The following is a 27,126-nucleotide window of genomic DNA, read 5'->3' on the forward strand; positions in this document are numbered from 1 at the left end:
TGGTTTCTGATGATTTTAAAATGTGAAACATGCAAAATTTTACACATTAAACTTTCTTTTATTCAATAACTAGCAGATAATCTTCGCCCAAGCAATGCCGGTCTTAAGATTATTACATTACAGCCAATCTTACCCGTTTTCACAGAATGCAAGAATTAGGTTTCCCTGTTTCCAGACTAATTTGAAAATTTTTAAATTGAACATAATTTTAGACCCATCTAACACAAAAAACCACATCTGCGCCTGTAAATATTGCACATTGCTTTCTCTTAACACTTCCATTGTTGAAGCCTTAATCCTGTCCCTTTCCCTGCGGGGGGATTTCAAAAAAATCCCTTGTTAGTGTGCGTTCTCGTGATGTACCCTAACTGTGCTGAAATGCTCGTATACACGTGTGCCATCTATCATAGGATAAATGTACTATGCCAGAAACCTTCACGGGAGTATAGTAAACAACTTCCCAAAGTTTCATGGCAATCGGATAAATGGTGTAGTAATGCATGAAGGACAGACAGATACACATCACATGTCAGGTTGCCTCATTTAATTAACCTGATTTTAAATCTATGTATAATACAAAGGATAGCTTTTATTCTGTATCTATAATTATGAAAGATATCATCAGATTTTTTCAGGAGCTATATATCATTCTGTAAACCAGATCATATTATTATCCAAGGCTTGGGAGTTTGTCAAACTGTTATGACTTTGTAAGGAGGAAAGTTTATATTTATCATATAATTAAAATTATATCTGTAGATTAATTTGCATAGAAAACCGAAGAGAATCAATGCAAAGACAGTCCATAGGCAAAATATCACAAATAGGCCTAATCTGCAATGGTAATAGAAATAAAATGAACAATGATTGGTTGTTTGCATCTTGTTGAATGACCAATCACAAGGATTTAAATTCTTTCATGACAATCTTTGCTGTGTTCATTTTTCTGTTTTCTTGAAGTTACTTTAATTCATTTACATTACTAAGAAATTAAATGCTGTTAATCAAATTTTTTATCAACTCTCTATCCTGAGGGGCACAAGGAAATCTTGTGAGAAATAGTCATATATCAAGGACAAACTGTCTGTCCAGGATATCATCTCAGGCTCCCAGAATGATAGGCTGATGCCTTATCTGTTTTGGCCATCTGGCCAACTATTAAACAATTAAGAAATATTACTTACGAATAACCGTGATTTCTTGGATAGCCACCAATAAATATGTCATCAGTGGTAGACAAATCTATAGAAGGCCCTGGAGATTTTCCACTGTCTACCTCAACACCTTGTATCTAATAAAGGAAAAATAATTGAATTTTTAGATGCTATTTTGATATCATATAAACTGTTTATATATTTGAGAAAAATTGATTTAACTGTCCTTAGAGTATTATAATATTTGATTTCAAATTTTAAAAAGTCTGTTGAAAAATAACGGCATTACTACTAATAATAAAGAATAGTCAATGAATTGATGGAGAAAAGCAACCAGGAAAAAATATAGAAAGTTTCATAAGTATGTCAAATAAACTAAGAATTAAACTATACATTATAAATAATTCTATAGAAGAAAATATAAAGATGAGTTCTCTTATCTCATTATACAGTGGTACCTCAGGTTACGAACGCCCCAGCATACGAAATTTTCAGGATACGACATGAAATTCGAACATATTTTTGCTCCACGATACGAACAAAAACTCACCATACGACGTTACATTAGTTCGCATTTTTCATTTGTTTTTCTTACTACAGTTATTTTTTTTAATATATTACTTGGCTTTAATTTGAGTATGTTTTTCGCGTTGGAACGAATTATTTCGTTTTACATGTAATCGTATGGGAAAAGATGATCCACCTTACGACATTTTCATGATACGATCTCAGTTTCGGAACGGATTAATTTCGTATCCTGAGGTACCACTGTATATAAAACTTGATTCAATTTGTTGACAGGTAGTGACTTGTTGCTTGGGTAAAATTGAGACAATTATATATCTTACAAAGAGATTTTTTGGCATAGTTCTGTATGGCAGAATCATTTGAACTATCCACAATAAATTAGATCCACATCTGAATATGTCACAATGATATACATTACCACTTTATTTAGCTAATCACACACAGAAATCATAGAATAATGTTTTCATATGTTAATTCACAATAAATGAAAATGATATTTTTATGGTGAGCAAGTCTCATAAGAATGAATTATGAAGAAAAAATACTTATCTCTCCTAAACTTATACACACTTTTTACTAAATTTTATGATATTTTCTGATGAAGTTCATGTTAAAGACCGAAAAAAAAGAAGACTGAATTTAAAATATGCTATAATCCAAAGATTATAACATCTTTTAAATTCAGTCTTCTTTTTTCCAGTTTTTAAAACATCAAGGAACTTTTCATTATTAGGAGTGAAATAATTTTAAATAAAAGCCAATATCACTCAAGTTTTTGCTATATTCCAGTCTTGTACATGCAAAGAATGATGACAAAAGGAAAATTATATTTTTTAAAATTTATTTGTTGTTAATAAATTAGATAAAAACTTAGAGAATGTAAATTTACTTAATCTTTTATGGTCTTAGTACAATAACAATGTTATATTTGGTAAATATAATTCACTTATTTATATGCATGAATAACTTAATCATATTTTCAATATTTTTGAGTTAAATAGTCAAAGTTTTGAAGCAGTATTATTTTAAAATATTGAGTATTAGGATATTTATTGTTTAAAAAAAATACTTTAATTATAATATTCTACTTTTTTACTTTCATTTATCACTTCTTAAAATGCTAATAATTCTTATAACATACAAGTAGAAAGTTTGTTTACATTAAAATAAATTTAACAAAACAGACCTTTAATATAGCTTCTCCTTCATATCTCGAGACTCCCAACACGTGCCAGTTTCCATCGTTTACGGTCACATTAGAAATTAAAGTGACCAGTCCGTCTCCCAGATTGTATTTGAGCAATACTTTTCCTTGTCTTAATTCCATGGCCAAGAAATTTCTCTGCAATTAGTTCATTTAGAAAATAATTTTTAATGAACTCTTTAAATACAATGTAGAATATATTTGTTCTTAAACATGTAAAGTTTTTGGTAACTTTAATTTGATTTCAATTCACAAAAATATCAATTTTTAAAATAAAAATTATTATCATAGTTTTACATAAAAACATAACAGTACCAACATTAATGCTAATTATATAGGAAAATATTTGTATTTTAAATCTAATATATAAATACTGTGATTTAATGTATCAATAGATAACCTGAACAAAAATCAATTAGAAAGTGGATATGGATAACACAATGATACAAATTATCTGCCAATTTTAACTCACAATTACAAATGTGTCTGCTAGCTTTTTCCTTTATTCTTTACTGTTCTTCTTGTGTGTGTCAACCCATGTTTTAATTGATATTATTAGACCCTCCTACTTGAACTTCTTTATTGGAAACTAATCAGTTGTTAAGAATCTCTCACTAGCTTCTGAGTGTTGTTATATGGATAATCAGTTGATGTCATGAACAAAAAAAGTTAAATAGAAAAAGATTTATGAGTTTATTTTAGTATTTACTGTTAATTTTATAGTTTATCACTTTTTGAAAAGTTTGTCTTTTCTTCAGTCATTTTTAATAAGCAGTCAGTTAGTCTGTCTTCTTGATTAAGAATGTGACTCAATAATTGTATGCTATGAACTCTTCCTCTCTTTATTGCTATGAAATGAGTTTTGAAGACTAAAATTTTTGAAAATATTGGGTTGTTCGGAAAGTTCGTAGCGATTTTTGATAGCCGACAGTTGAGACACTGATTGATGTGAAAATGATTAGAATTGTACTGTACAAACCAATGAATATTACGATAAATGACCTTAAGATGCGTCAGTTACCAAAAAAAACCATTAAGATTATTCAAATATCATTTAATTTGTCTCATTGCAAAAATGGATACAAACAATGTGCATTATTGACACTTGTTTTTTTTTTTTATCGTAAAGGAAAAAATGCTGTACAAACAGCAAAAAAGATATGTGATGTTTATGGTGGGAGTGCTGTAGGAGAATCAACTGTTCGAAAGTGGTTTGCAAAATTTAAAGCGGGTAATTTCAGCCTTGAAGATGCTCCCCGCTCAGGAAGACCTCTTGTTATTGAAGAGGACCAGATCAAAGCATTATTGGATGAAAACACTCATTATACAACTCGAGAAATTGCAGACATAGTGAAGTCATCAAACAGTACAGTATTTCAACATCTAAAGAAGTTCGTTATGACGATTCACATATCCAAGTCTTTACGAACACGCCAAAAATTATTGGAACTAGGCTGGGATGTTTTACCTCACCCCATTGGACTACTATTTGTTCTGTTCTCTGCAAAATTCCCTTCATGATAAAAACTTTGACACTTTGGAAGCTTGCAAAAACCACATGGATCAGTTTTTCGTGGGAAAACTGGAAAGTTCTACGAAGAGATTATCATGAAGCTCCCCTTAATTTCAACATGTCATTAAAAACAATGGCACATATGTAATGGAATAAAAGTATATTTTTAGTTTTAAAACAATTTCTTTTATTTCTCTTAAAAATTGCTATGAACTTTCCAAACAAGCCAATAGTTATATATGTTTAAAACAGCAGCCCTAACTTCACTATGCAATGCTTTATCTTGTTTATGCATAATAGCATTGCTCTCCATCACTTGACCAATTAAATAGAAAGATGACATCATTACCATTTTGCTTTATTTTCTTTGTTTTATTTTTAACATTTTAGAATAATTTTTGAGTTAAAACAAATAGTAATAATAAATCTTTATGTAACATTTTCTGAATAGTAATTGGGTTCATCAACAGAAATTTAGCATCCTATTTAATGAGCTGACTATTACAGTCTGTCAATTCTTTATCATTCATTGAATATGTTAGTTTTACTACAGCAAATAAGAGTTGGGTGACTGACTCTTGAACTTCTTCTGTTGGATATGCTAGACTCACAGTGATCAAACTGTGGCTTGTGAACTGCATGGAACTCTTCTAGATCTTACTATGGTTCCCTTTATATTTAAATATTTGGGAATACAATTCCAGAAACAGGATAGCAGCATTCTCTACTGATAAGTGATATGTGGTTCCCGTCACGACAAGTTTTTGCCAGCCTTCTTGGACATTAAAATTATTAATTCTTTGAGTTTGTTTTTGCATTCATAAAATATATAATATCAGCATTATTATTTGATAAAAAACAAAGCAATATGATAAAACAGTTTTGCCATTTGGTGGCCATTTTGCATTCTTGACACTTACAAAGTTTAGGAGTTTGTGTCAATATTCCAGTTAAAAATAACTGGAATATTGAATGGCTTCTTAGTGTTCTATTTCTGTTAAACTTTTTTACATTAAATTGCATTCTAGTACATAACATACTTTCACCAGACATTCCAGAGGCATGAGGAATATATAATACTTTAGCTTATCCACATAAAATTACAGTACTATGAGCTTTTTCTAAAGTATTAATGAATTCTGGCAGCTCAACCTTAGCACCTTTTAGTGCTAACTCTTAGATTAATAATTTCAATTTATTTTAAATTGATAATCTAAATTTATTTGTATGTTTCTTTTATCTTAATTATATAAGCATATCAAACAGTGGCAAAAAAAAGGTGGTTATTTCTGTAGAATTAACCCATGCAGTTTTCATCAATTTTTTTGAGGAAATATTTTTGAAAAATTGATTTTAAAAGGAATAAGCATATCAATTGTAAATGGCTTTCCAGGATAATGATCTTATAATTCAAATATTTTTAAGAATTAAGTATTGATAAAAGAATTTAATTTATGAAGAATTCAGGGTTCCTATCCATTTTGCAATTTAAATTTTCTGACATTCTCATGTTTTCAAGATAAAAATCTCAAAATTTCCATGAGAAAAACAAGTTCAACAAGGCCAAAATCACTTGTATTTTTAATTTTGATCACTTTTTGGAAAAAAAGGTGTAGTCTGGCATGAAAACAAAGTGTAACAAAACATTTTTCTGGCTTCATGGCCCACTATAGCAGAAACCTTAGTTAGAAAGACAAAATCAGTTTATATTTTGGCTTCTAACCATTGTAAAATGATCAACAAAGATTTATTTTAAAGAGAATCATTCATAGATCATAATAGAATTGCAAAGAAATCTGTTATAAAAATTTTACAAACTTGAAATTTTATCCTTAAAATTTGCCTATTTTTCTTTATATTTTTTAAAGGTTCTTAAAAGAATAACAACAAGATAAAAAATTTAGTTTGCAATGTTTATTATACATCCACTAGACATTTTTGTTTGTAAAAATGATTATTAATAACTGATTAGCATATTTAACTCCTCCTTAATGCCTGAGCATGTCCTTAGATTTGGTACTGTTGATTGGATGTAGAATGACTCATAAAAATCACTAGCAAATGAACATTACAAGCACAACAACAATCATTGTGACTGCTAATGTATTTTACTTACTCACAGGAAGCTGAAATTTTTTGATTTTTCCTGAATTTGAATGTTTTTCATTACCATAAAGTTTTATTCTTACAAATGCAAAAAGCAATCACTTTTGACTACTGATTTATTTCATTGTTTTATTACCTTTTACCTTTTCTTATTTTTCACTTCTGCTTCATGTGTGTATTTATGATTTGTGAATACTAACACTCCTATGTGAATGTTGCTGCTAATCTTTTGCATTTTCTGTGTCTTTTGTTAGAACAACTTTTTGCTTCAGTTTTGTTAGAAATATTCATGTAGCATGTATGCAAAAATGATATATTTGATTATCATCTGCTGACTGGAGATGAAATTGCAAATATATTAGCAAATTTTTCAGAAAGTGACCATACAGATGACATTCTTATTCATTATCATTAGCCAATAGATTATGTCCCATCCAACGAAATGGATGCTAATCAGGATAACGATGAGAGTGATACTGTTCATCATCACTGATTTCAACTAATTAATCTCTCACAAACAAACCACTATCAACCTCTCTACAAAGACACTCAAAATATATAGTATCTTATATATGCTTATTCTTACTGGTATAATAGATATACAAGAAATATTTTATAACAAATCTACAGAATAATAATATAGCTATCATTGCTTGCTTTTTTTCACACAAAAAAGAAACTATTTTTATATATGAACAGATACTGTTTGTGATAGGCAACAATGAGGTAATTTTTACAGAGTAGATGTCAGTGTTTAATTTATTATATGAAGTATATGTAGTTCCCCAATTTGAGAGAACAACCCCTAACCTATGAAACTTTCCCTTAAAACGATGTAATGTTCTAGAATATTGATTTTATTTTTTGAGAACAGTGATATATTTTTATGATTTGAAATTATTATTTTATACAACTAATTTTAAATTCATAGTTCTAGTGTTAAATTAGTGTGTATTTATTCCTGTAAAATGAAAATACTCTGACTTTTCCATGTTTTCCCTGATTTCTAGACTGATATGAACCCTGGAATTCTTTATATTTGTAAAGAATTCTTCATTTAAAAGTCAGTATCTTTTCTCAAACAATTATGACTAACGATGTACAAGACAAATCACAAGCTACATGTAAATTGTTAAACAACAGTTTAAGACACTTACATTTTTGCCAATTAAAAACAAAAGCCCTTCGCTAGCATATGTTTTAATTTCCATGCTGAAGTCTGTGGTTCTTTTAAAGTTATGCCGTCTAATCGGTAAGATTGCATAACCTGTTCCGTCAAATCTCAGACCGTTACTTGGCTGAAGAGTAACAAATGCATCTCTCTCGATGCAACCTTCGAAATTATTTTCTGCTTTAACAAAATTCCACAGACCAACTGGAGTTTTACCAAATTCTAATTCTTCTATACAGCCAATAAAATGTCGTGATAACACTTCTGCTTGAATCTGTAATTTATATATATGGTTAAAATTAGAAAAATGAGAATGTTGACACTGCTAGGATTTCTTCTTTAAATCTCACTTTAGCGTCATCTGGTATTCCACCAATGTAAAACTTAGAATGATGTTGATCCAAATTAAATACACTATATGTTCCTGGTAAAACATCCTGTTTAACTGAATCATCTTCCCTTTCTGTTCTTACTGTCAATGTGAAAGTTTTTCCAGTTCTAAAAAAATTAGTAAATTTTTCCATACATTTAAAACATTTTAAACATAATGAGAAAATGATATAAGAATACCTTTCAATGATTGCTTGATGCCAGACTCCATCAGCCACATAACGATCATTCACAATTCTATTAACGCCATATCCTAGATCAACAGATAACACTAGTCTTCCAGCTTGTACTTCTAAAGCCATAAAATCATCCTTAAAAAAAATAAAAAATAAACTTTAAATTTTTAAAAAATCATAAACATGTTATATGACTAAGTTCTTAAATTATTACTGTTAAAGCATTCCAAATAAGATTATGAGTTCCTTTTTCATTTCCGACATATATTAGAAGTCCATCGGATTTTTCTGTATTGAAATACAGCGACATGTGAGTGTAAGTTGCCGATCTATCTAGTCCTTCGGGATTTCGTAGCTGTAGCGTAGTATTGTCAAAAAATCTAACACCTAATTTAATCTGCAATAAATTTTGGACAATTATATTAACAATTTTTAAATATAAAGTTTCAACATAAATAAAAACTTTTTATACCCTGTTAGCTTGATTTTGAGCAAGAGCAACTTTCTGACGAAGTTCGGCTATTTTGTCACTGACGTCTTTACCAGTTATTCTTACTGCCGTTTCCTTTTTTCCAACTTTTTCCAGCAGATCATCAATTTCTGGATCAATTGTTTTCACCAAATCCACTAAATTTTAATAAAATATTATGTGTTAGTAACATGCATATAGTTATAATTAATTTTGTATTTGTTAGATATTTATTCTACTTCTTACAATACTTATCAGCTGTTTTGACTGCATCTTTAATCTCGTCCAAATTAATAGGTATTTCTTCTGCCGTATCTCTATCTTCTTGTATTTTTAACAAAATATTTTCAATATCTTCTTGTACACGATTTGCCAGATTTTCAGCCTCCACTGATTTATCATTGGCATCATTAATCATGTTTTGTAATTCTCCTAAATTATTAAATAAAGCAGTTTTGATTTTATATATTGTAATGACAGCATATAATTACATACATTTATATGTTTATAACTAAGTGAATAGGATTCAAAATATAATCAATGTTCTCCCCAGTCTTTTGTGGTTAGGTGCTTTGTCCAGTTAATTTTACTTACTATCCAGCTACTTATTTTGGTGAATTGACACATTAGAATAATGATTATTGTAAATTATAAAGTTCCATTCCTTTCTGTGAAATAAAATAATGCAGAAACAAAACACACAAATATTTTAAATCTCTAACATAGAGAGGACCCTGAAAATCAAATTTAAAATATTTTTTCGTCTGTCGGCATAAGCAGAAATGGGAAGTCGATAGCCAATGGAAAATGAGGACTGTTGCAACATCCATAGGTCAATATGGCCAACAGAACAAAATGAAATGCCAGTTGCTTATAAGGAAATATGAATTAGAAAGATTTCCTATACCCATCAATATTTAACTTATATAAAATTTGATTCCTAATCCAAAGTGTAGAAAAAACATAGATTTATATCAGAAGTGAACTAATTGAAAGGAAGACTGTTTAGAATCTTTGTTTTGTCTCAAAAGTAATAAAGAATGAGTAACAGACTAGGATTTTTGTGATGTTTCATAATTGTTAAACTATATTATACATGCTTGTCTTTTATTTGATGCATGAACTTATCATTTGTAGTAACGTCTTTTTTCTTGCATTGGATATTTTTTGTTTGTTTTTGGGCCACAACTTGAAAAAATCGTACACCTATAAATTCCCACTGGTGTATGTCTGTCCTTCCTTAATCTTGAGAACAGTGTGAGATAGATGAATGTCAAGACCAGATATGGAAAGCATTGGAGTAAGATACATGATTGGCATGACTTTGTTTCATTGTTAACAAGAAAAGTATAATGTACAGGAGCAAGATGCTACTAAACTTAAGTGCCTTGTGACAAAAATTACAGCCCAGCATTATGACGATGTCACAATAAATAGTATAAAAAAACAATGACTTAATGAGCATCTTTCTATTTATCAAAATTAAACAATGGAGTGATTAAACTATGATTTTTGTACAATGTGTGTAATGATTTATGTTGTGTGTTTCAAAGATTCAAAAAGATACCTTACAGTGCATAAATACTTTGTTTATATTATAGCTTGATTTTATCTTTCTATATCTGACAGTATATGTCCAAATTGTTTATCATTAGCACTAACAACAAATTAATTTGATTTTAAAAGTGGAAGTTCTTATCAATTCTTTTAAATTAAATTTCTTTTATTTAGCTTATATAACAAAATTTTAAAAATAAGAATAAAATTTTCTTACGGAAAGGCAGTTTCTCCAGTTCTTTGTCAATTATGTCTAAATCTCTTGAATTTTTTTCGTTTTGCTGACCTATCGATGAAACTCCTTTCTTGGCATAATCAAGTTTTGGCTTTAAGTCTATTATTATATTACAAAAAATACTTCATTAATACATTATTTACATTATCTTAACTGATGACAAATATTTAATAAGCTATTCATTTTTAAAAATCACTTAAAAAGCATCACAATTACTTTCTTTGTTAGTTAAATAATAATAACAATAATTTATTCTAGCTGAAATTACATGTACAAATAACAGATTTTTATAATAAGGCAGAAAATATTTTAAGTCTTTGCTGTTTTAGGTCTTTAAATCTCTTCTTAGTTAAAAATGGAATAATTCTAGCATGTAAATAAATTATTATTTAAAATATGGATAAATATAATAAATAAAATTAAATTTATTTAGATATATTTGGATCACCAGAGTTTGCTTTAAATTTGTACATGTATTGCCCAATGTCAGAATCTGCCAACCAATCGTATTGAATTCCTCTGTTAAAATTTACTATGTAAATGGACATTTTATTGATTAACTCTATTAACAACCCCTTTTTCTTTATTTTTTTATTTTCTGCCAGATAAAAAGTTAACACCTGCTTGTTTCTTGAACATCTAACAAGGTTTGGCAGTTCGACATTTGTCTTTGCTCAAAAAAAAATTATGTAAGACAACTTTCAGAAGAGTGAAACAGATAATTTAAAAATGACAATGATTGTTTTCAAATTATCTCTGTTTAATATAATGTAAGGAATAAATTTTATTTTTAATACCTTATTCAACACTCTTGCAACACTTTGACTGTACTCAGTGATGTAAAGTAGCTAATAGTTTTTCTTAAAACTGATATACAAAATTACTTTATGCAATTTGTTAAAATATTTGAATCCTATAAATTCTACATAGTTATTCATTCTATTATAATATAAAATGGTGTTGGTTATAAAATTTTTTTCAACTTTAGTCAAGCAATAGAACATCTCTAAAGGCATTAATTTGCCAGTCTTTTTTACATGTGATTTTGTATCTTCAAAAATTCATTGGTAATGACAACTTTGCTTACTTCATACTAAATATTACCAAAAGAAATTTCTCATTAAAAAAATAACCAAAGTTGCAAAAGTTACCAAGCTTAATATTTGTAGGTTAAACAGTACAGTATTTGGACATTTTAAATTTAAACCTTTTTAATAAGAGTTCACTAAAAGCTATTCTGGAAACATTGCATGGGAATTTTAATACAAGTCACTGTTATTGGTAGGTAGCAAAAATTCCCACAGGTTTTTCTGTTACCATATACGTCATATGATGTACAATTTTGCATTTTTTTATAAAACAGGACACGTTTTGGATTAAACTGATTGGTGTTTGTAATTTCTAGTTTTTTTTCTATATTCTTTCTATTGCCAGCAAATTCACCAGAAAGTATAAAAACTTTCACTTAAAACTTCTGATGTAACAAAGATTATAAATAAAAATTTCCTTAAGCAGCCAATAACTATACCATTTACCCTACTTTATAGACATTTTATTACTTTCTGTTTATTAAATATAGGATGAAACAATCGATTTTTTTGATGCTATGTACCAACAGACAATTGTTGTCTTGCTACAATTGGCTATGTTGAAATAAGTTGTTAATTTAATAAGAAAAATGAATAATACTACAGTAATACTAATAAAATACTTATTGAAAAATTACTTTAAAACTAACAGACACAAACTGTACACAGAACAGAAATGCCAAACTTTGGCAAAAAGAAAGCAATAATATGTTTAATACTATTTTTTGGGTGGTCATAAAAAGACAAAAACAAAATACAAATATTAAAATATGAAATCTTTTCGGTATCTCGGTCGGAGCTGTCGAGAGAACTTATGGACCCATAATGGTTTGTATCCATATAAATTTAAAAATTTTTTATTAACAAAGAAACATTTTACATATATACCTTTTTAGCCATTTGTTTTTGTTTTGAATAAATGATATAACTCTATCCCCAGGTCTCATATAAGCTCTCGATGGCTCTGATCTCAGTAGTCGAGTAAGTAGTTTGGATTTTTTAATATATTCCATTTAACCTTTGATAAGAAAATACAGTAGAACGTCAATTATCCGAATCAATTGGGGACTGGGGTTGTTTGGAAGATTGATGTTTCGGATAACCGATTATGTACGAAAAAATGTATTAATTTATCACTTCTTGACATTTTTCTCCATTGTGTGAAGCTTCGCATTGAATTTTCGTCGATGTTAAGCCTAATGAAGACCATTGTGTTGTTAAAAATTATACTTCAGAAGTTAATTTAGTATCAAAAACGTAAAATATTTGAGTAGCCCAAGACATAGCCAAAGCACTGGTGAAAATTTAAATTTGCCGACTGGAATTCTTTCAGATGATTGACTTTCGGATAATCGACGCTCTACTGTATTAACATTGTCTGCCAGTATTATTATTTTACTTGAAATATTACTAAAACTACTTTCAACAAATTTCATATTGTCGTCTTCAAGTATAGAATAAAGGTTCTATTATTTTATACCCAAAAATGACAATCTGAAATTTGTCAAAAGAAGCTGTTGTAATATTTCAAGTAAAATAATAATGCCGACAGACAGTGTTAATATTTTCTTAAATTATTTGGTGTCACAGGAAGCAATTTCAAGCATTTTAACCCTTGATAATTGTCATAAATTAAAACAATGTGTTTCATAATATAGATGAAAAGAATAACGTACATTTTTTGTCANTCTGAAATAGATAGTCCTATGACTAAAGATGCTAGAGTGATATCAGGTAGAAAAAAAAAACAGTCTTTATTTTTCGATATGTTTTGTTGAATTGCAGAATTGAGTCACCAGTATAATAAGTCCTAGTAGGCAAATTATATACTAAACATATGATAAGGACACAAAGGCATATAATTTAATTGAATTACAGTGTATTTAGGGTTTAAATTTTTTGAAGTGCTAGTTTACATGTTTGAAAAATCTGGACAGGATGCTGTCCCAATTAATCCAGATTTTCAATGCTTCACAGAATTAACTGTCAAAGTACAAATAGTTAAGTAAAGGTGTATTTTAATAATCAGCTTATTAAAGATTTGTATGGTAAATCATCTAAAACAAATAATATGCCTCCATGTTTCTCAGGTTCTCTATGGATTTCTTCTAAATTATAATTTCACTAACATAGTTACATAATATCTATTCTTACATTTAATGAGCTTGTTAATTCTTTTAATTGCAGTCCTCTTATATTTGCAACATATACAGTATTTTTAATCTTAACTTTGCATTTTTTTAAACTAAAAGAATTATACATTATGACAAAGTAAATATTAATAATTAATTCTGAAATAGATAGTCCTATGACTAAAGATGCTAGAGTGATATCAGGTAGAAAAAAAAAACAGTCTTTATTTTTCGATATGTTTTGTTGAATTGCAGAATTGAGTCACCAGTATAATAAGTCCTAGTAGGCAAATTATATACTAAACATATGATAAGGACACAAAGGCATATAATTTAATTGAATTACAGTGTATTTAGGGTTTAAATTTTTTGAAGTGCTAGTTTACATGTTTGAAAAATCTGGACAGGATGCTGTCCCAATTAATCCAGATTTTCAATGCTTCACAGAATTAACTGTCAAAGTACAAATAGTTAAGTAAAGGTGTATTTTAATAATCAGCTTATTAAAGATTTGTATGGTAAATCATCTAAAACAAATAATATGCCTCCATGTTTCTCAGGTTCTCTATGGATTTCTTCTAAATTATAATTTCACTAACATAGTTACATAATATCTATTCTTACATTTAATGAGCTTGTTAATTCTTTTAATTGCAGTCCTCTTATATTTGCAACATATACAGTATTTTTAATCTTAACTTTGCATTTTTTTAAACTAAAAGAATTATACATTATGACAAAGTAAATATTAATAATTAATTCTGAAATAGATAGTCCTATGACTAAAGATGCTAGAGTGATATCAGGTAGAAAAAAAAAACAGTCTTTATTTTTCGATATGTTTTGTTGAATTGCAGAATTGAGTCACCAGTATAATAAGTCCTAGTAGGCAAATTATATACTAAACATATGATAAGGACACAAAGGCATATAATTTAATTGAATTACAGTGTATTTAGGGTTTAAATTTTTTGAAGTGCTAGTTTACATGTTTGAAAAATCTGGACAGGATGCTGTCCCAATTAATCCAGATTTTCAATGCTTCACAGAATTAACTGTCAAAGTACAAATAGTTAAGTAAAGGTGTATTTTAATAATCAGCTTATTAAAGATTTGTATGGTAAATCATCTAAAACAAATAATATGCCTCCATGTTTCTCAGGTTCTCTATGGATTTCTTCTAAATTATAATTTCACTAACATAGTTACATAATATCTATTCTTACATTTAATGAGCTTGTTAATTCTTTTAATTGCAGTCCTCTTATATTTGCAACATATACAGTATTTTTAATCTTAACTTTGCATTTTTTTAAACTAAAAGAATTATACATTATGACAAAGTAAATATTAATAATTAATTCTGAAATAGATAGTCCTATGACTAAAGATGCTAGAGTGATATCAGGTAGAAAAAAAAAACAGTCTTTATTTTTCGATATGTTTTGTTGAATTGCAGAATTGAGTCACCAGTATAATAAGTCCTAGTAGGCAAATTATATACTAAACATATGATAAGGACACAAAGGCATATAATTTAATTGAATTACAGTGTATTTAGGGTTTAAATTTTTTGAAGTGCTAGTTTACATGTTTGAAAAATCTGGACAGGATGCTGTCCCAATTAATCCAGATTTTCAATGCTTCACAGAATTAACTGTCAAAGTACAAATAGTTAAGTAAAGGTGTATTTTAATAATCAGCTTATTAAAGATTTGTATGGTAAATCATCTAAAACAAATAATATGCCTCCATGTTTCTCAGGTTCTCTATGGATTTCTTCTAAATTATAATTTCACTAACATAGTTACATAATATCTATTCTTACATTTAATGAGCTTGTTAATTCTTTTAATTGCAGTCCTCTTATATTTGCAACATATACAGTATTTTTAATCTTAACTTTGCATTTTTTTAAACTAAAAGAATTATACATTATGACAAAGTAAATATTAATAATTAATTCTGAAATAGATAGTCCTATGACTAAAGATGCTAGAGTGATATCAGGTAGAAAAAAAAAACAGTCTTTATTTTTCGATATGTTTTGTTGAATTGCAGAATTGAGTCACCAGTATAATAAGTCCTAGTAGGCAAATTATATACTAAACATATGATAAGGACACAAAGGCATATAATTTAATTGAATTACAGTGTATTTAGGGTTTAAATTTTTTGAAGTGCTAGTTTACATGTTTGAAAAATCTGGACAGGATGCTGTCCCAATTAATCCAGATTTTCAATGCTTCACAGAATTAACTGTCAAAGTACAAATAGTTAAGTAAAGGTGTATTTTAATAATCAGCTTATTAAAGATTTGTATGGTAAATCATCTAAAACAAATAATATGCCTCCATGTTTCTCAGGTTCTCTATGGATTTCTTCTAAATTATAATTTCACTAACATAGTTACATAATATCTATTCTTACATTTAATGAGCTTGTTAATTCTTTTAATTGCAGTCCTCTTATATTTGCAACATATACAGTATTTTTAATCTTAACTTTGCATTTTTTTAAACTAAAAGAATTATACATTATGACAAAGTAAATATTAATAATTAATTCTGAAATAGATAGTCCTATGACTAAAGATGCTAGAGAATAGTTGTCATTATTGTGAATAATTTATTTTGTTTTTTCATCAATGGTAACTTGAAAAAACAATNTTAAAGGTTCTTAAAAGAATAACAACAAGATAAAAAATTTAGTTTGCAATGTTTATTATACATCCACTAGACATTTTTGTTTGTAAAAATGATTATTAATAACTGATTAGCATATTTAACTCCTCCTTAATGCCTGAGCATGTCCTTAGATTTGGTACTGTTGATTGGATGTAGAATGACTCATAAAAATCACTAGCAAATGAACACTACAAGCACAACAACAATCATTGTGACTGCTAATGTATTTTACTTACTCACAGGAAGCTGAAATTTTTTGATTTTTCCTGAATTTGAATGTTTTTCATTACCATAAAGTTTTATTCTTACAAATGCAAAAAGCAATCACTTTTGACTACTGATTTATTTCATTGTTTTATTACCTTTTACCTTTTCTTATTTTTCACTTCTGCTTCATGTGTGTATTTATGATTTGTGAATACTAACACTCCTATGTGAATGTTGCTGCTAATCTTTTGCATTTTCTGTGTCTTTTGTTAGAACAACTTTTTGCTTCAGTTTTGTTAGAAATATTCATGTAGCATGTATGCAAAAATGATATATTTGATTATCATCTGCTGACTGGAGATGAAATTGCAAATATATTAGCAAATTTTTCAGAAAGTGACCATACAGATGACATTCTTATTCATTATCATTAGCCAATAGATTATGTCCCATCCAACGAAATGGATGCTAATCAGGATAACGATGAGAGTGATACTGTTCATCATCACTGATTTCAACTAATTAATCTCTCACAAACAAACCACTATCAACCTCTCTACAAAGACACTCAAAATATATAGTATCTTATATATGCTTATTCTTACTGGTATAATAGATATACAAGAAATATTTTATAACAAATCTACAGAATAATAATATAGCTATCATTGCTTGCTTTTTTTCACACAAAAAAGAAACTATTTTTATATATGAACAGATACTGTTTGTGATAGGCAACAATGAGGTAATTTTTACAGAGTAGATGTCAGTGTTTAATTTATTATATGAAGTATATGTAGTTCCCCAATTTGAGAGAACAACCCCTAACCTATGAAACTTTCCCTTAAAACGATGTAATGTTCTAGAATATTGATTTTATTTTTTGAGAACAGTGATATATTTTTATGATTTGAAATTATTATTTTATACAACTAATTTTAAATTCATAGTTCTAGTGTTAAATTAGTGTGTATTTATTCCTGTAAAATGAAAATACTCTGACTTTTCCAGGTTTTCCCTGATTTCTAGACTGATATGAACCCTGGAATTCTTTATATTTGTAAAGAATTCTTCATTTAAAAGTCAGTATCTTTTCTCAAACAATTATGACTAACGATGTACAAGACAAATCACAAGCTACATGTAAATTGTTAAACAACAGTTTAAGACACTTACATTTTTGCCAATTAAAAACAAAAGCCCTTCGCTAGCATATGTTTTAATTTCCATGCTGAAGTCTGTGGTTCTTTTAAAGTTATGCCGTCTAATCGGTAAGATTGCATAACCTGTTCCGTCAAATCTCAGACCGTTACTTGGCTGAAGAGTAACAAATGCATCTCTCTCGATGCAACCTTCGAAATTATTTTCTGCTTTAACAAAATTCCACAGACCAACTGGAGTTTTACCAAATTCTAATTCTTCTATACAGCCAATAAAATGTCGTGATAACACTTCTGCTTGAATCTGTAATTTATATATATGGTTAAAATTAGAAAAATGAGAATGTTGACACTGCTAGGATTTCTTCTTTAAATCTCACTTTAGCGTCATCTGGTATTCCACCAATGTAAAACTTAGAATGATGTTGATCCAAATTAAATACACTATATGTTCCTGGTAAAACATCCTGTTTAACTGAATCATCTTCCCTTTCTGTTCTTACTGTCAATGTGAAAGTTTTTCCAGTTCTAAAAAAATTAGTAAATTTTTCCATACATTTAAAACATTTTAAACATAATGAGAAAATGATATAAGAATACCTTTCAATGATTGCTTGATGCCAGACTCCATCAGCCACATAACGATCATTCACAATTCTATTAACGCCATATCCTAGATCAACAGATAACACTAGTCTTCCAGCTTGTACTTCTAAAGCCATAAAATCATCCTTAAAAAAAATAAAAAATAAACTTTAAATTTTTAAAAAATCATAAACATGTTATATGACTAAGTTCTTAAATTATTACTGTTAAAGCATTCCAAATAAGATTATGAGTTCCTTTTTCATTTCCGACATATATTAGAAGTCCATCGGATTTTTCTGTATTGAAATACAGCGACATGTGAGTGTAAGTTGCCGATCTATCTAGTCCTTCGGGATTTCGTAGCTGTAGCGTAGTATTGTCAAAAAATCTAACACCTAATTTAATCTGCAATAAATTTTGGACAATTATATTAACAATTTTTAAATATAAAGTTTCAACATAAATAAAAACTTTTTATACCCTGTTAGCTTGATTTTGAGCAAGAGCAACTTTCTGACGAAGTTCGGCTATTTTGTCACTGACGTCTTTACCAGTTATTCTTACTGCCGTTTCCTTTTTTCCAACTTTTTCCAGCAGATCATCAATTTCTGGATCAATTGTTTTCACCAAATCCACTAAATTTTAATAAAATATTATGTGTTAGTAACATGCATATAGTTATAATTAATTTTGTATTTGTTAGATATTTATTCTACTTCTTACAATACTTATCAGCTGTTTTGACTGCATCTTTAATCTCGTCCAAATTAATAGGTATTTCTTCTGCCGTATCTCTATCTTCTTGTATTTTTAACAAAATATTTTCAATATCTTCTTGTACACGATTTGCCAGATTTTCAGCCTCCACTGATTTATCATTGGCATCATTAATCATGTTTTGTAATTCTCCTAAATTATTAAATAAAGCAGTTTTGATTTTATATATTGTAATGACAGCATATAATTACATACATTTATATGTTTATAACTAAGTGAATAGGATTCAAAATATAATCAATGTTCTCCCCAGTCTTTTGTGGTTAGGTGCTTTGTCCAGTTAATTTTACTTACTATCCAGCTACTTATTTTGGTGAATTGACACATTAGAATAATGATTATTGTAAATTATAAAGTTCCATTCCTTTCTGTGAAATAAAATAATGCAGAAACAAAACACACAAATATTTTAAATCTCTAACATAGAGAGGACCCTGAAAATCAAATTTAAAATATTTTTTCGTCTGTCGGCATAAGCAGAAATGGGAAGTCGATAGCCAATGGAAAATGAGGACTGTTGCAACATCCATAGGTCAATATGGCCAACAGAACAAAATGAAATGCCAGTTGCTTATAAGGAAATATGAATTAGAAAGATTTCCTATACCCATCAATATTTAACTTATATAAAATTTGATTCCTAATCCAAAGTGTAGAAAAAACATAGATTTATATCAGAAGTGAACTAATTGAAAGGAAGACTGTTTAGAATCTTTGTTTTGTCTCAAAAGTAATAAAGAATGAGTAACAGACTAGGATTTTTGTGATGTTTCATAATTGTTAAACTATATTATACATGCTTGTCTTTTATTTGATGCATGAACTTATCATTTGTAGTAACGTCTTTTTTCTTGCATTGGATATTTTTTGTTTGTTTTTGGGCCACAACTTGAAAAAATCGTACACCTATAAATTCCCACTGGTGTATGTCTGTCCTTCCTTAATCTTGAGAACAGTGTGAGATAGATGAATGTCAAGACCAGATATGGAAAGCATTGGAGTAAGATACATGATTGGCATGACTTTGTTTCATTGTTAACAAGAAAAGTATAATGTACAGGAGCAAGATGCTACTAAACTTAAGTGCCTTGTGACAAAAATTACAGCCCAGCATTATGACGATGTCACAATAAATAGTATAAAAAAACAATGACTTAATGAGCATCTTTCTATTTATCAAAATTAAACAATGGAGTGATTAAACTATGATTTTTGTACAATGTGTGTAATGATTTATGTTGTGTGTTTCAAAGATTCAAAAAGATACCTTACAGTGCATAAATACTTTGTTTATATTATAGCTTGATTTTATCTTTCTATATCTGACAGTATATGTCCAAATTGTTTATCATTAGCACTAACAACAAATTAATTTGATTTTAAAAGTGGAAGTTCTTATCAATTCTTTTAAATTAAATTTCTTTTATTTAGCTTATATAACAAAATTTTAAAAATAAGAATAAAATTTTCTTACGGAAAGGCAGTTTCTCCAGTTCTTTGTCAATTATGTCTAAATCTCTTGAATTTTTTTCGTTTTGCTGACCTATCGATGAAACTCCTTTCTTGGCATAATCAAGTTTTGGCTTTAAGTCTATTATTATATTACAAAAAATACTTCATTAATACATTATTTACATTATCTTAACTGATGACAAATATTTAATAAGCTATTCATTTTTAAAAATCACTTAAAAAGCATCACAATTACTTTCTTTGTTAGTTAAATAATAATAACAATAATTTATTCTAGCTGAAATTACATGTACAAATAACAGATTTTTATAATAAGGCAGAAAATATTTTAAGTCTTTGCTGTTTTAGGTCTTTAAATCTCTTCTTAGTTAAAAATGGAATAATTCTAGCATGTAAATAAATTATTATTTAAAATATGGATAAATATAATAAATAAAATTAAATTTATTTAGATATATTTGGATCACCAGAGTTTGCTTTAAATTTGTACATGTATTGCCCAATGTCAGAATCTGCCAACCAATCGTATTGAATTCCTCTGTTAAAATTTACTATGTAAATGGACATTTTATTGATTAACTCTATTAACAACCCCTTTTTCTTTATTTTTTTATTTTCTGCCAGATAAAAAGTTAACACCTGCTTGTTTCTTGAACATCTAACAAGGTTTGGCAGTTCGACATTTGTCTTTGCTCAAAAAAAAATTACGTAAGACAACTTTCAGAAGAGTGAAACAGATAATTTAAAAATGACAATGATTGTTTTCAAATTATCTCTGTTTAATATAATGTAAGGAATAAATTTTATTTTTAATACCTTATTCAACACTCTTGCAACACTTTGACTGTACTCAGTGATGTAAAGTAGCTAATAGTTTTTCTTAAAACTGATATACAAAATTACTTTATGCAATTTGTTAAAATATTTGAATCCTATAAATTCTACATAGTTATTCATTCTATTATAATATAAAATGGTGTTGGTTATAAAATTTTTTTCAACTTTAGTCAAGCAATAGAACATCTCTAAAGGCATTAATTTGCCAGTCTTTTTTACATGTGATTTTGTATCTTCAAAAATTCATTGGTAATGACAACTTTGCTTACTTCATACTAAATATTACCAAAAGAAATTTCTCATTAAAAAAATAACCAAAGTTGCAAAAGTTACCAAGCTTAATATTTGTAGGTTAAACAGTACAGTATTTGGACATTTTAAATTTAAACCTTTTTAATAAGAGTTCACTAAAAGCTATTCTGGAAACATTGCATGGGAATTTTAATACAAGTCACTGTTATTGGTAGGTAGCAAAAATTCCCACAGGTTTTTCTGTTACCATATACGTCATATGATGTACAATTTTGCATTTTTTTATAAAACAGGACACGCTTTGGATTAAACTGATTGGTGTTTGTAATTTCTAGTTTTTTTTCTATATTCTTTCTATTGCCAGCAAATTCACCAGAAAGTATAAAAACTTTCACTTAAAACTTCTGATGTAACAAAGATTATAAATAAAAATTTCCTTAAGCAGCCAATAACTATACCATTTACCCTACTTTATAGACATTTTATTACTTTCTGTTTATTAAATATAGGATGAAACAATCGATTTTTTTGATGCTATGTACCAACAGACAATTGTTGTCTTGCTACAATTGGCTATGTTGAAATAAGTTGTTAATTTAATAAGAAAAATGAATAATACTACAGTAATACTAATAAAATACTTATTGAAAAATTACTTTAAAACTAACAGACACAAACTGTACACAGAACAGAAATGCCAAACTTTGGCAAAAAGAAAGCAATAATATGTTTAATACTATTTTTTGGGTGGTCATAAAAAGACAAAAACAAAATACAAATATTAAAATATGAAATCTTTTCGGTATCTCGGTCGGAGCTGTCGAGAGAACTTATGGACCCATAATGGTTTGTATCCATATAAATTTAAAAATTTTTTATTAACAAAGAAACATTTTACATATATACCTTTTTAGCCATTTGTTTTTGTTTTGAATAAATGATATAACTCTATCCCCAGGTCTCATATAAGCTCTCGATGGCTCTGATCTCAGTAGTCGAGTAAGTAGTTTGGATTTTTTAATATATTCCATTTAACCTTTGATAAGAAAATACAGTAGAACGTCAATTATCCGAATCAATTGGGGACTGGGGTTGTTTGGAAGATTGATGTTTCGGATAACCGATTATGTACGAAAAAATGTATTAATTTATCACTTCTTGACATTTTTCTCCATTGTGTGAAGCTTCGCATTGAATTTTCGTCGATGTTAAGCCTAATGAAGACCATTGTGTTGTTAAAAATTATACTTCAGAAGTTAATTTAGTATCAAAAACGTAAAATATTTGAGTAGCCCAAGACATAGCCAAAGCACTGGTGAAAATTTAAATTTGCCGACTGGAATTCTTTCAGATGATTGACTTTCGGATAATCGACGCTCTACTGTATTAACATTGTCTGCCAGTATTATTATTTTACTTGAAATATTACTAAAACTACTTTCAACAAATTTCATATTGTCGTCTTCAAGTATAGAATAAAGGTTCTATTATTTTATACCCAAAAATGACAATCTGAAATTTGTCAAAAGAAGCTGTTGTAATATTTCAAGTAAAATAATAATGCCGACAGACAGTGTTAATATTTTCTTAAATTATTTGGTGTCACAGGAAGCAATTTCAAGCATTTTAACCCTTGATAATTGTCATAAATTAAAACAATGTGTTTCATAATATAGATGAAAAGAATAACGTACATTTTTTGTCACACTAATAAGCAGTGGTGGCTTGTGGCTGTCTAATATGGGAATGTTGAGTAATGACTACTACTATACTTAATATATTGCATTCATAAAATATATATTTTTAACTTAAATAAAATAAAAAAGATGGCAAAGACTCTTGCACGACTTTCTGACTTTCTGAACAAGAGGTTTTGTTACTAGAAAGGAAGTCTGATAATTTTCAATTATATTATGATAAAAGCTTAAGTAGAGAAATTTATATTATTAATTAATTTTACATTTGAGCCTACTGTTAATTTAAAATACATAATGTTAAAATTATGTATGGTACTATCTGTTAGGACATTTCATTAATTAAAAAAATAATCTTTACATTATTATTTAAAGAAAAAGGCAAAAAAAGGCTTATTTTTGAGAATAAAGACAAATTTTTGAAAAATTGTGGATGCCAATAATGAGTAAAATTTTCATTGTCTAACTCCATTTGAGATATGACACATGACACTATCCTATCTCCCATCCCTTAAGTTCTAATCACCAAAATTTATATAGGGTGCATTGATGCTATTAAATAACTCTGCCAAATTTCAAAATTTTTGGTTTATTCAGTCCCAAGATATAATGCAAAATACTTGCCAATGACCATAAAATTTTGTAAAGATTTGTTTACATTTCTGGGCTCCTGGAATGTTAAAACTTCAAGAATGAAAAAATGGCAGTAAAAATTTGACCGATCATAATTTTTCTGTGGAAAAGTGGCTAATTTAAGATTCAGAATGTTGTCTTTTTCATGTTAACATTTACAGCTCAGAGTACTCAGAACCTTCACTTGACCCAGTAACTAATTCTGCCAACTCTCCTGCAACTGAATTGCTAAACAATGCTGTGCCAGCATTTCATTGTATCATTATGAGATGTAGCAGCTGGAGTGGGACTGTCTCCCACTCAAGAAAACAGTTCCCCTCAGAAACTTAGTTTTTATACATTAGGACATAATCCAAAATAGATGAGGAATTATTATAATAATAAATTGGAGCCCAAAAACCATGGGTACTTTATTGCTTGAGAATAAATTTAGGTAGTCATAACATTGTGATTGTTAACTTATAACTGAATTCAATACTATTTATCTTTCTCTGTAAAACCCATACCCATAATTTCTTCCAGAAGATTTAAATATTATAATAAGTTTCCACTCAGTCTTCTGTATACAGTTACAGCAAAACATTAAAAATCAGTTTTACAGCTCTATGATGGCTTTTCTTTTCCACTAGACTTATTACACCATGGTGTAATAAGTCTAGCGGAAAAGAAAAGCCATCATAGAGCTCGTAAAATTGAATACAAGATTAGACAAGAACAATGTTCCCTCTAATTTTTTTTGTAGATGAGCGGAACATATACTTCTCTGAGCAAGAAATTTTTCTGAGCATATATATATAAAATCTTATTTTTTCCTATAAAAATTAAAATAATTAATTATAAAGTAGAGATTAAAATTCATTTTAAAACATACTTTTATACAAAATGTTATCTTTTGTCAATGATTTAATGTATTTAATCGAAATATACGCAGCAATAATCATGTTGCAGAAAGAATGAGAAATAAGTAAACAACAATTCAAATCAGTGTGTGCATGCTCGCCTGCGCGGCACATAAATTCTCGTGCGCGGCAACAATTTGAGCAGTGTGCGGCCGCGCAGCTCAGAGGGAACTTTGGACAAGAAGCGTATTGCAGAACTCTTTAAAAATCAGATTAAACCACTGAAAAAGGATATTAATTTATCCTTTTCAGTGGTTTAATCTGATTAATTAATCCTTTCAATGATAACTTGATTATTGTGTTCTAACATTTACTCAAAACTTGTAATTTTTTAATTTTGAATCTTCAAGTGTTCCTACATTTCTTTGAAATACTGGCTTGAACTTAGAACATCTAAACTTGAATTACAGTATTTAGGATATAATTTGTCTACTAGGACTTATTATACTGGTGACTCAATTCTGCAATTCAAGAAAACACATCAAAAAATAAAGACTGTTTTTTTCTACCTGATATCATTGTGTTTCGGACCTGTCGGTCCCTTGTCAGCAGGTTTACGGCCAAAAATTACTACAAAACCTATAAAAATATACCTGACAATAAAATAAGTAACAAAATAAAACTTACAGATTTTTGTGTTTTAAATGCATGAACATTCAAAAGCATTAATAGCACAAATCCGATCCTACCTCTAAAATTCCTGTATACAATAATAAAAACTATAAGTTACAGTCATAAAAGCTGGTTGAAAATTTTCCTAAAACTTACTTCATTGTTTTTCTATCAGTACTTGGACAATATGTTATCATGAGATCATTCCTTTTATACCTCCAACCCTCATTCCCTCTGTCGATGATTCTGTTCCATGATTGGTGTTGTTCATTCTATTTCTTTGTCTTGCTATGTTCATATAATTGCCTTTAAAATTATTTCTTTCTTTTTTATAGTGCTCAAATCTATTTCGACAAAGAAATAGAATGAACAACAATTTAGGAAGAAAAATACACCAATCATGGAACAGAATCATCGACAGAGGGAAGAGGGTTGGAGGTATAAAAGGAATGATAACCTCGTGATAAGATACTGTCCAAGTACTGATAGAAAAACGATGAAGTAAGTTTTAGGAAAATTTTCAACCAGCTTTTATGTTTGTAACTTATAGTTTTTATTATTGTATACAGAAATTTTAGAGGTATGATCGGATTTGTGCTATTAATGATTTTGAATGTTCATGCATTTAAAAAACAAAAATCTGTAAGTTTTATTTTGTTACTTATTTTATTGTCAAGTATATTTTTATAGGTTTTGTAGTAATTTTATTTTTTGTTTTAGAAATTGTTGGTCGTAAACCTGCTGACGAGGGACCGATAGGTCCGAAACACAATGATATCAGGTAGAAAAAAAAAACAGTCTTTATTTTTCGATATGTTTTGTTGAATTGCAGAATTGAGTCACCAGTATAATAAGTCCTAGTAGGCAAATTATATACTAAACATATGATAAGGACACAAAGGCATATAATTTAATTGAATTACAGTGTATTTAGGGTTTAAATTTTTTGAAGTGCTAGTTTACATGTTTGAAAAATCTGGACAGGATGCTGTCCCAATTAATCCAGATTTTCAATGCTTCACAGAATTAACTGTCAAAGTACAAATAGTTAAGTAAAGGTGTATTTTAATAATCAGCTTATTAAAGATTTGTATGGTAAATCATCTAAAACAAATAATATGCCTCCATGTTTCTCAGGTTCTCTATGGATTTCTTCTAAATTATAATTTCACTAACATAGTTACATAATATCTATTCTTACATTTAATGAGCTTGTTAATTCTTTTAATTGCAGTCCTCTTATATTTGCAACATATACAGTATTTTTAATCTTAACTTTGCATTTTTTTAAACTAAAAGAATTATACATTATGACAAAGTAAATATTAATAATTAATTCTGAAATAGATAGTCCTATGACTAAAGATGCTAGAGAATAGTTGTCATTATTGTGAATAATTTATTTTGTTTTTTCATCAATGGTAACTTGAAAAAACAATTTATTATAAATTGTTAAATATTCATTAATGTAAACTACAAGATTATAAATAGAAAATATCAACTGTATACAAATGAATTGATATTTTTCATTTTTTTAAATTATATAAAATTTTCCTTATCAGTATTATTGAACTTAGTTCTACA

The 27,126-nt window shown here is 28.3% G+C and overlaps 1 protein-coding gene and 1 long non-coding RNA gene across 3 annotated transcripts in view; one reads left to right on the top strand and one right to left on the bottom strand.

Annotated features, from left to right (window-relative positions):
- LOC111636132 overlaps positions 1-27,126 on the top strand; it is an 83,375-nt gene that overhangs the window by 35,167 nt on the left and 21,082 nt on the right. Inside the window, exons 2-4 of one of the 2 annotated variants that reach the window (XR_002758488.1) lie at positions 25,878-26,043; positions 26,112-26,184; positions 26,263-26,323. The exons of the other annotated variant lie outside the window; for it this stretch is intronic. This is a non-coding gene — a long non-coding RNA (uncharacterized LOC111636132). The remainder of the gene's footprint in view (positions 1-25,877; positions 26,044-26,111; positions 26,185-26,262; positions 26,324-27,126) is intronic. 2 annotated transcript variants of the gene reach the window in all.
- Positions 1-27,126, bottom strand: part of LOC111636130 (laminin subunit alpha-like) — a 111,944-nt gene that overhangs the window by 22,397 nt on the left and 62,421 nt on the right. Inside the window, exons 34-42 of the mRNA XM_023381308.1 lie at positions 20,617-20,733; positions 19,089-19,274; positions 18,846-19,000; positions 18,588-18,770; positions 18,378-18,508; positions 18,158-18,305; positions 17,794-18,081; positions 2,869-3,024; positions 1,185-1,291 (exon numbers count right to left, since the gene is read on the bottom strand). Coding sequence (XP_023237076.1) covers positions 1,185-1,291; positions 2,869-3,024; positions 17,794-18,081; positions 18,158-18,305; positions 18,378-18,508; positions 18,588-18,770; positions 18,846-19,000; positions 19,089-19,274; positions 20,617-20,733 — 1,471 coding nt within the window. The remainder of the gene's footprint in view (positions 1-1,184; positions 1,292-2,868; positions 3,025-17,793; positions 18,082-18,157; positions 18,306-18,377; positions 18,509-18,587; positions 18,771-18,845; positions 19,001-19,088; positions 19,275-20,616; positions 20,734-27,126) is intronic.

This window comes from Centruroides sculpturatus, unplaced genomic scaffold (genome assembly GCF_000671375.1).
Source record: "Centruroides sculpturatus isolate CEXI.00-Female unplaced genomic scaffold, Cexi_2.0 scaffold991, whole genome shotgun sequence".
Classification (NCBI taxonomy): Eukaryota; Metazoa; Arthropoda; class Arachnida; order Scorpiones; family Buthidae; genus Centruroides; species Centruroides sculpturatus.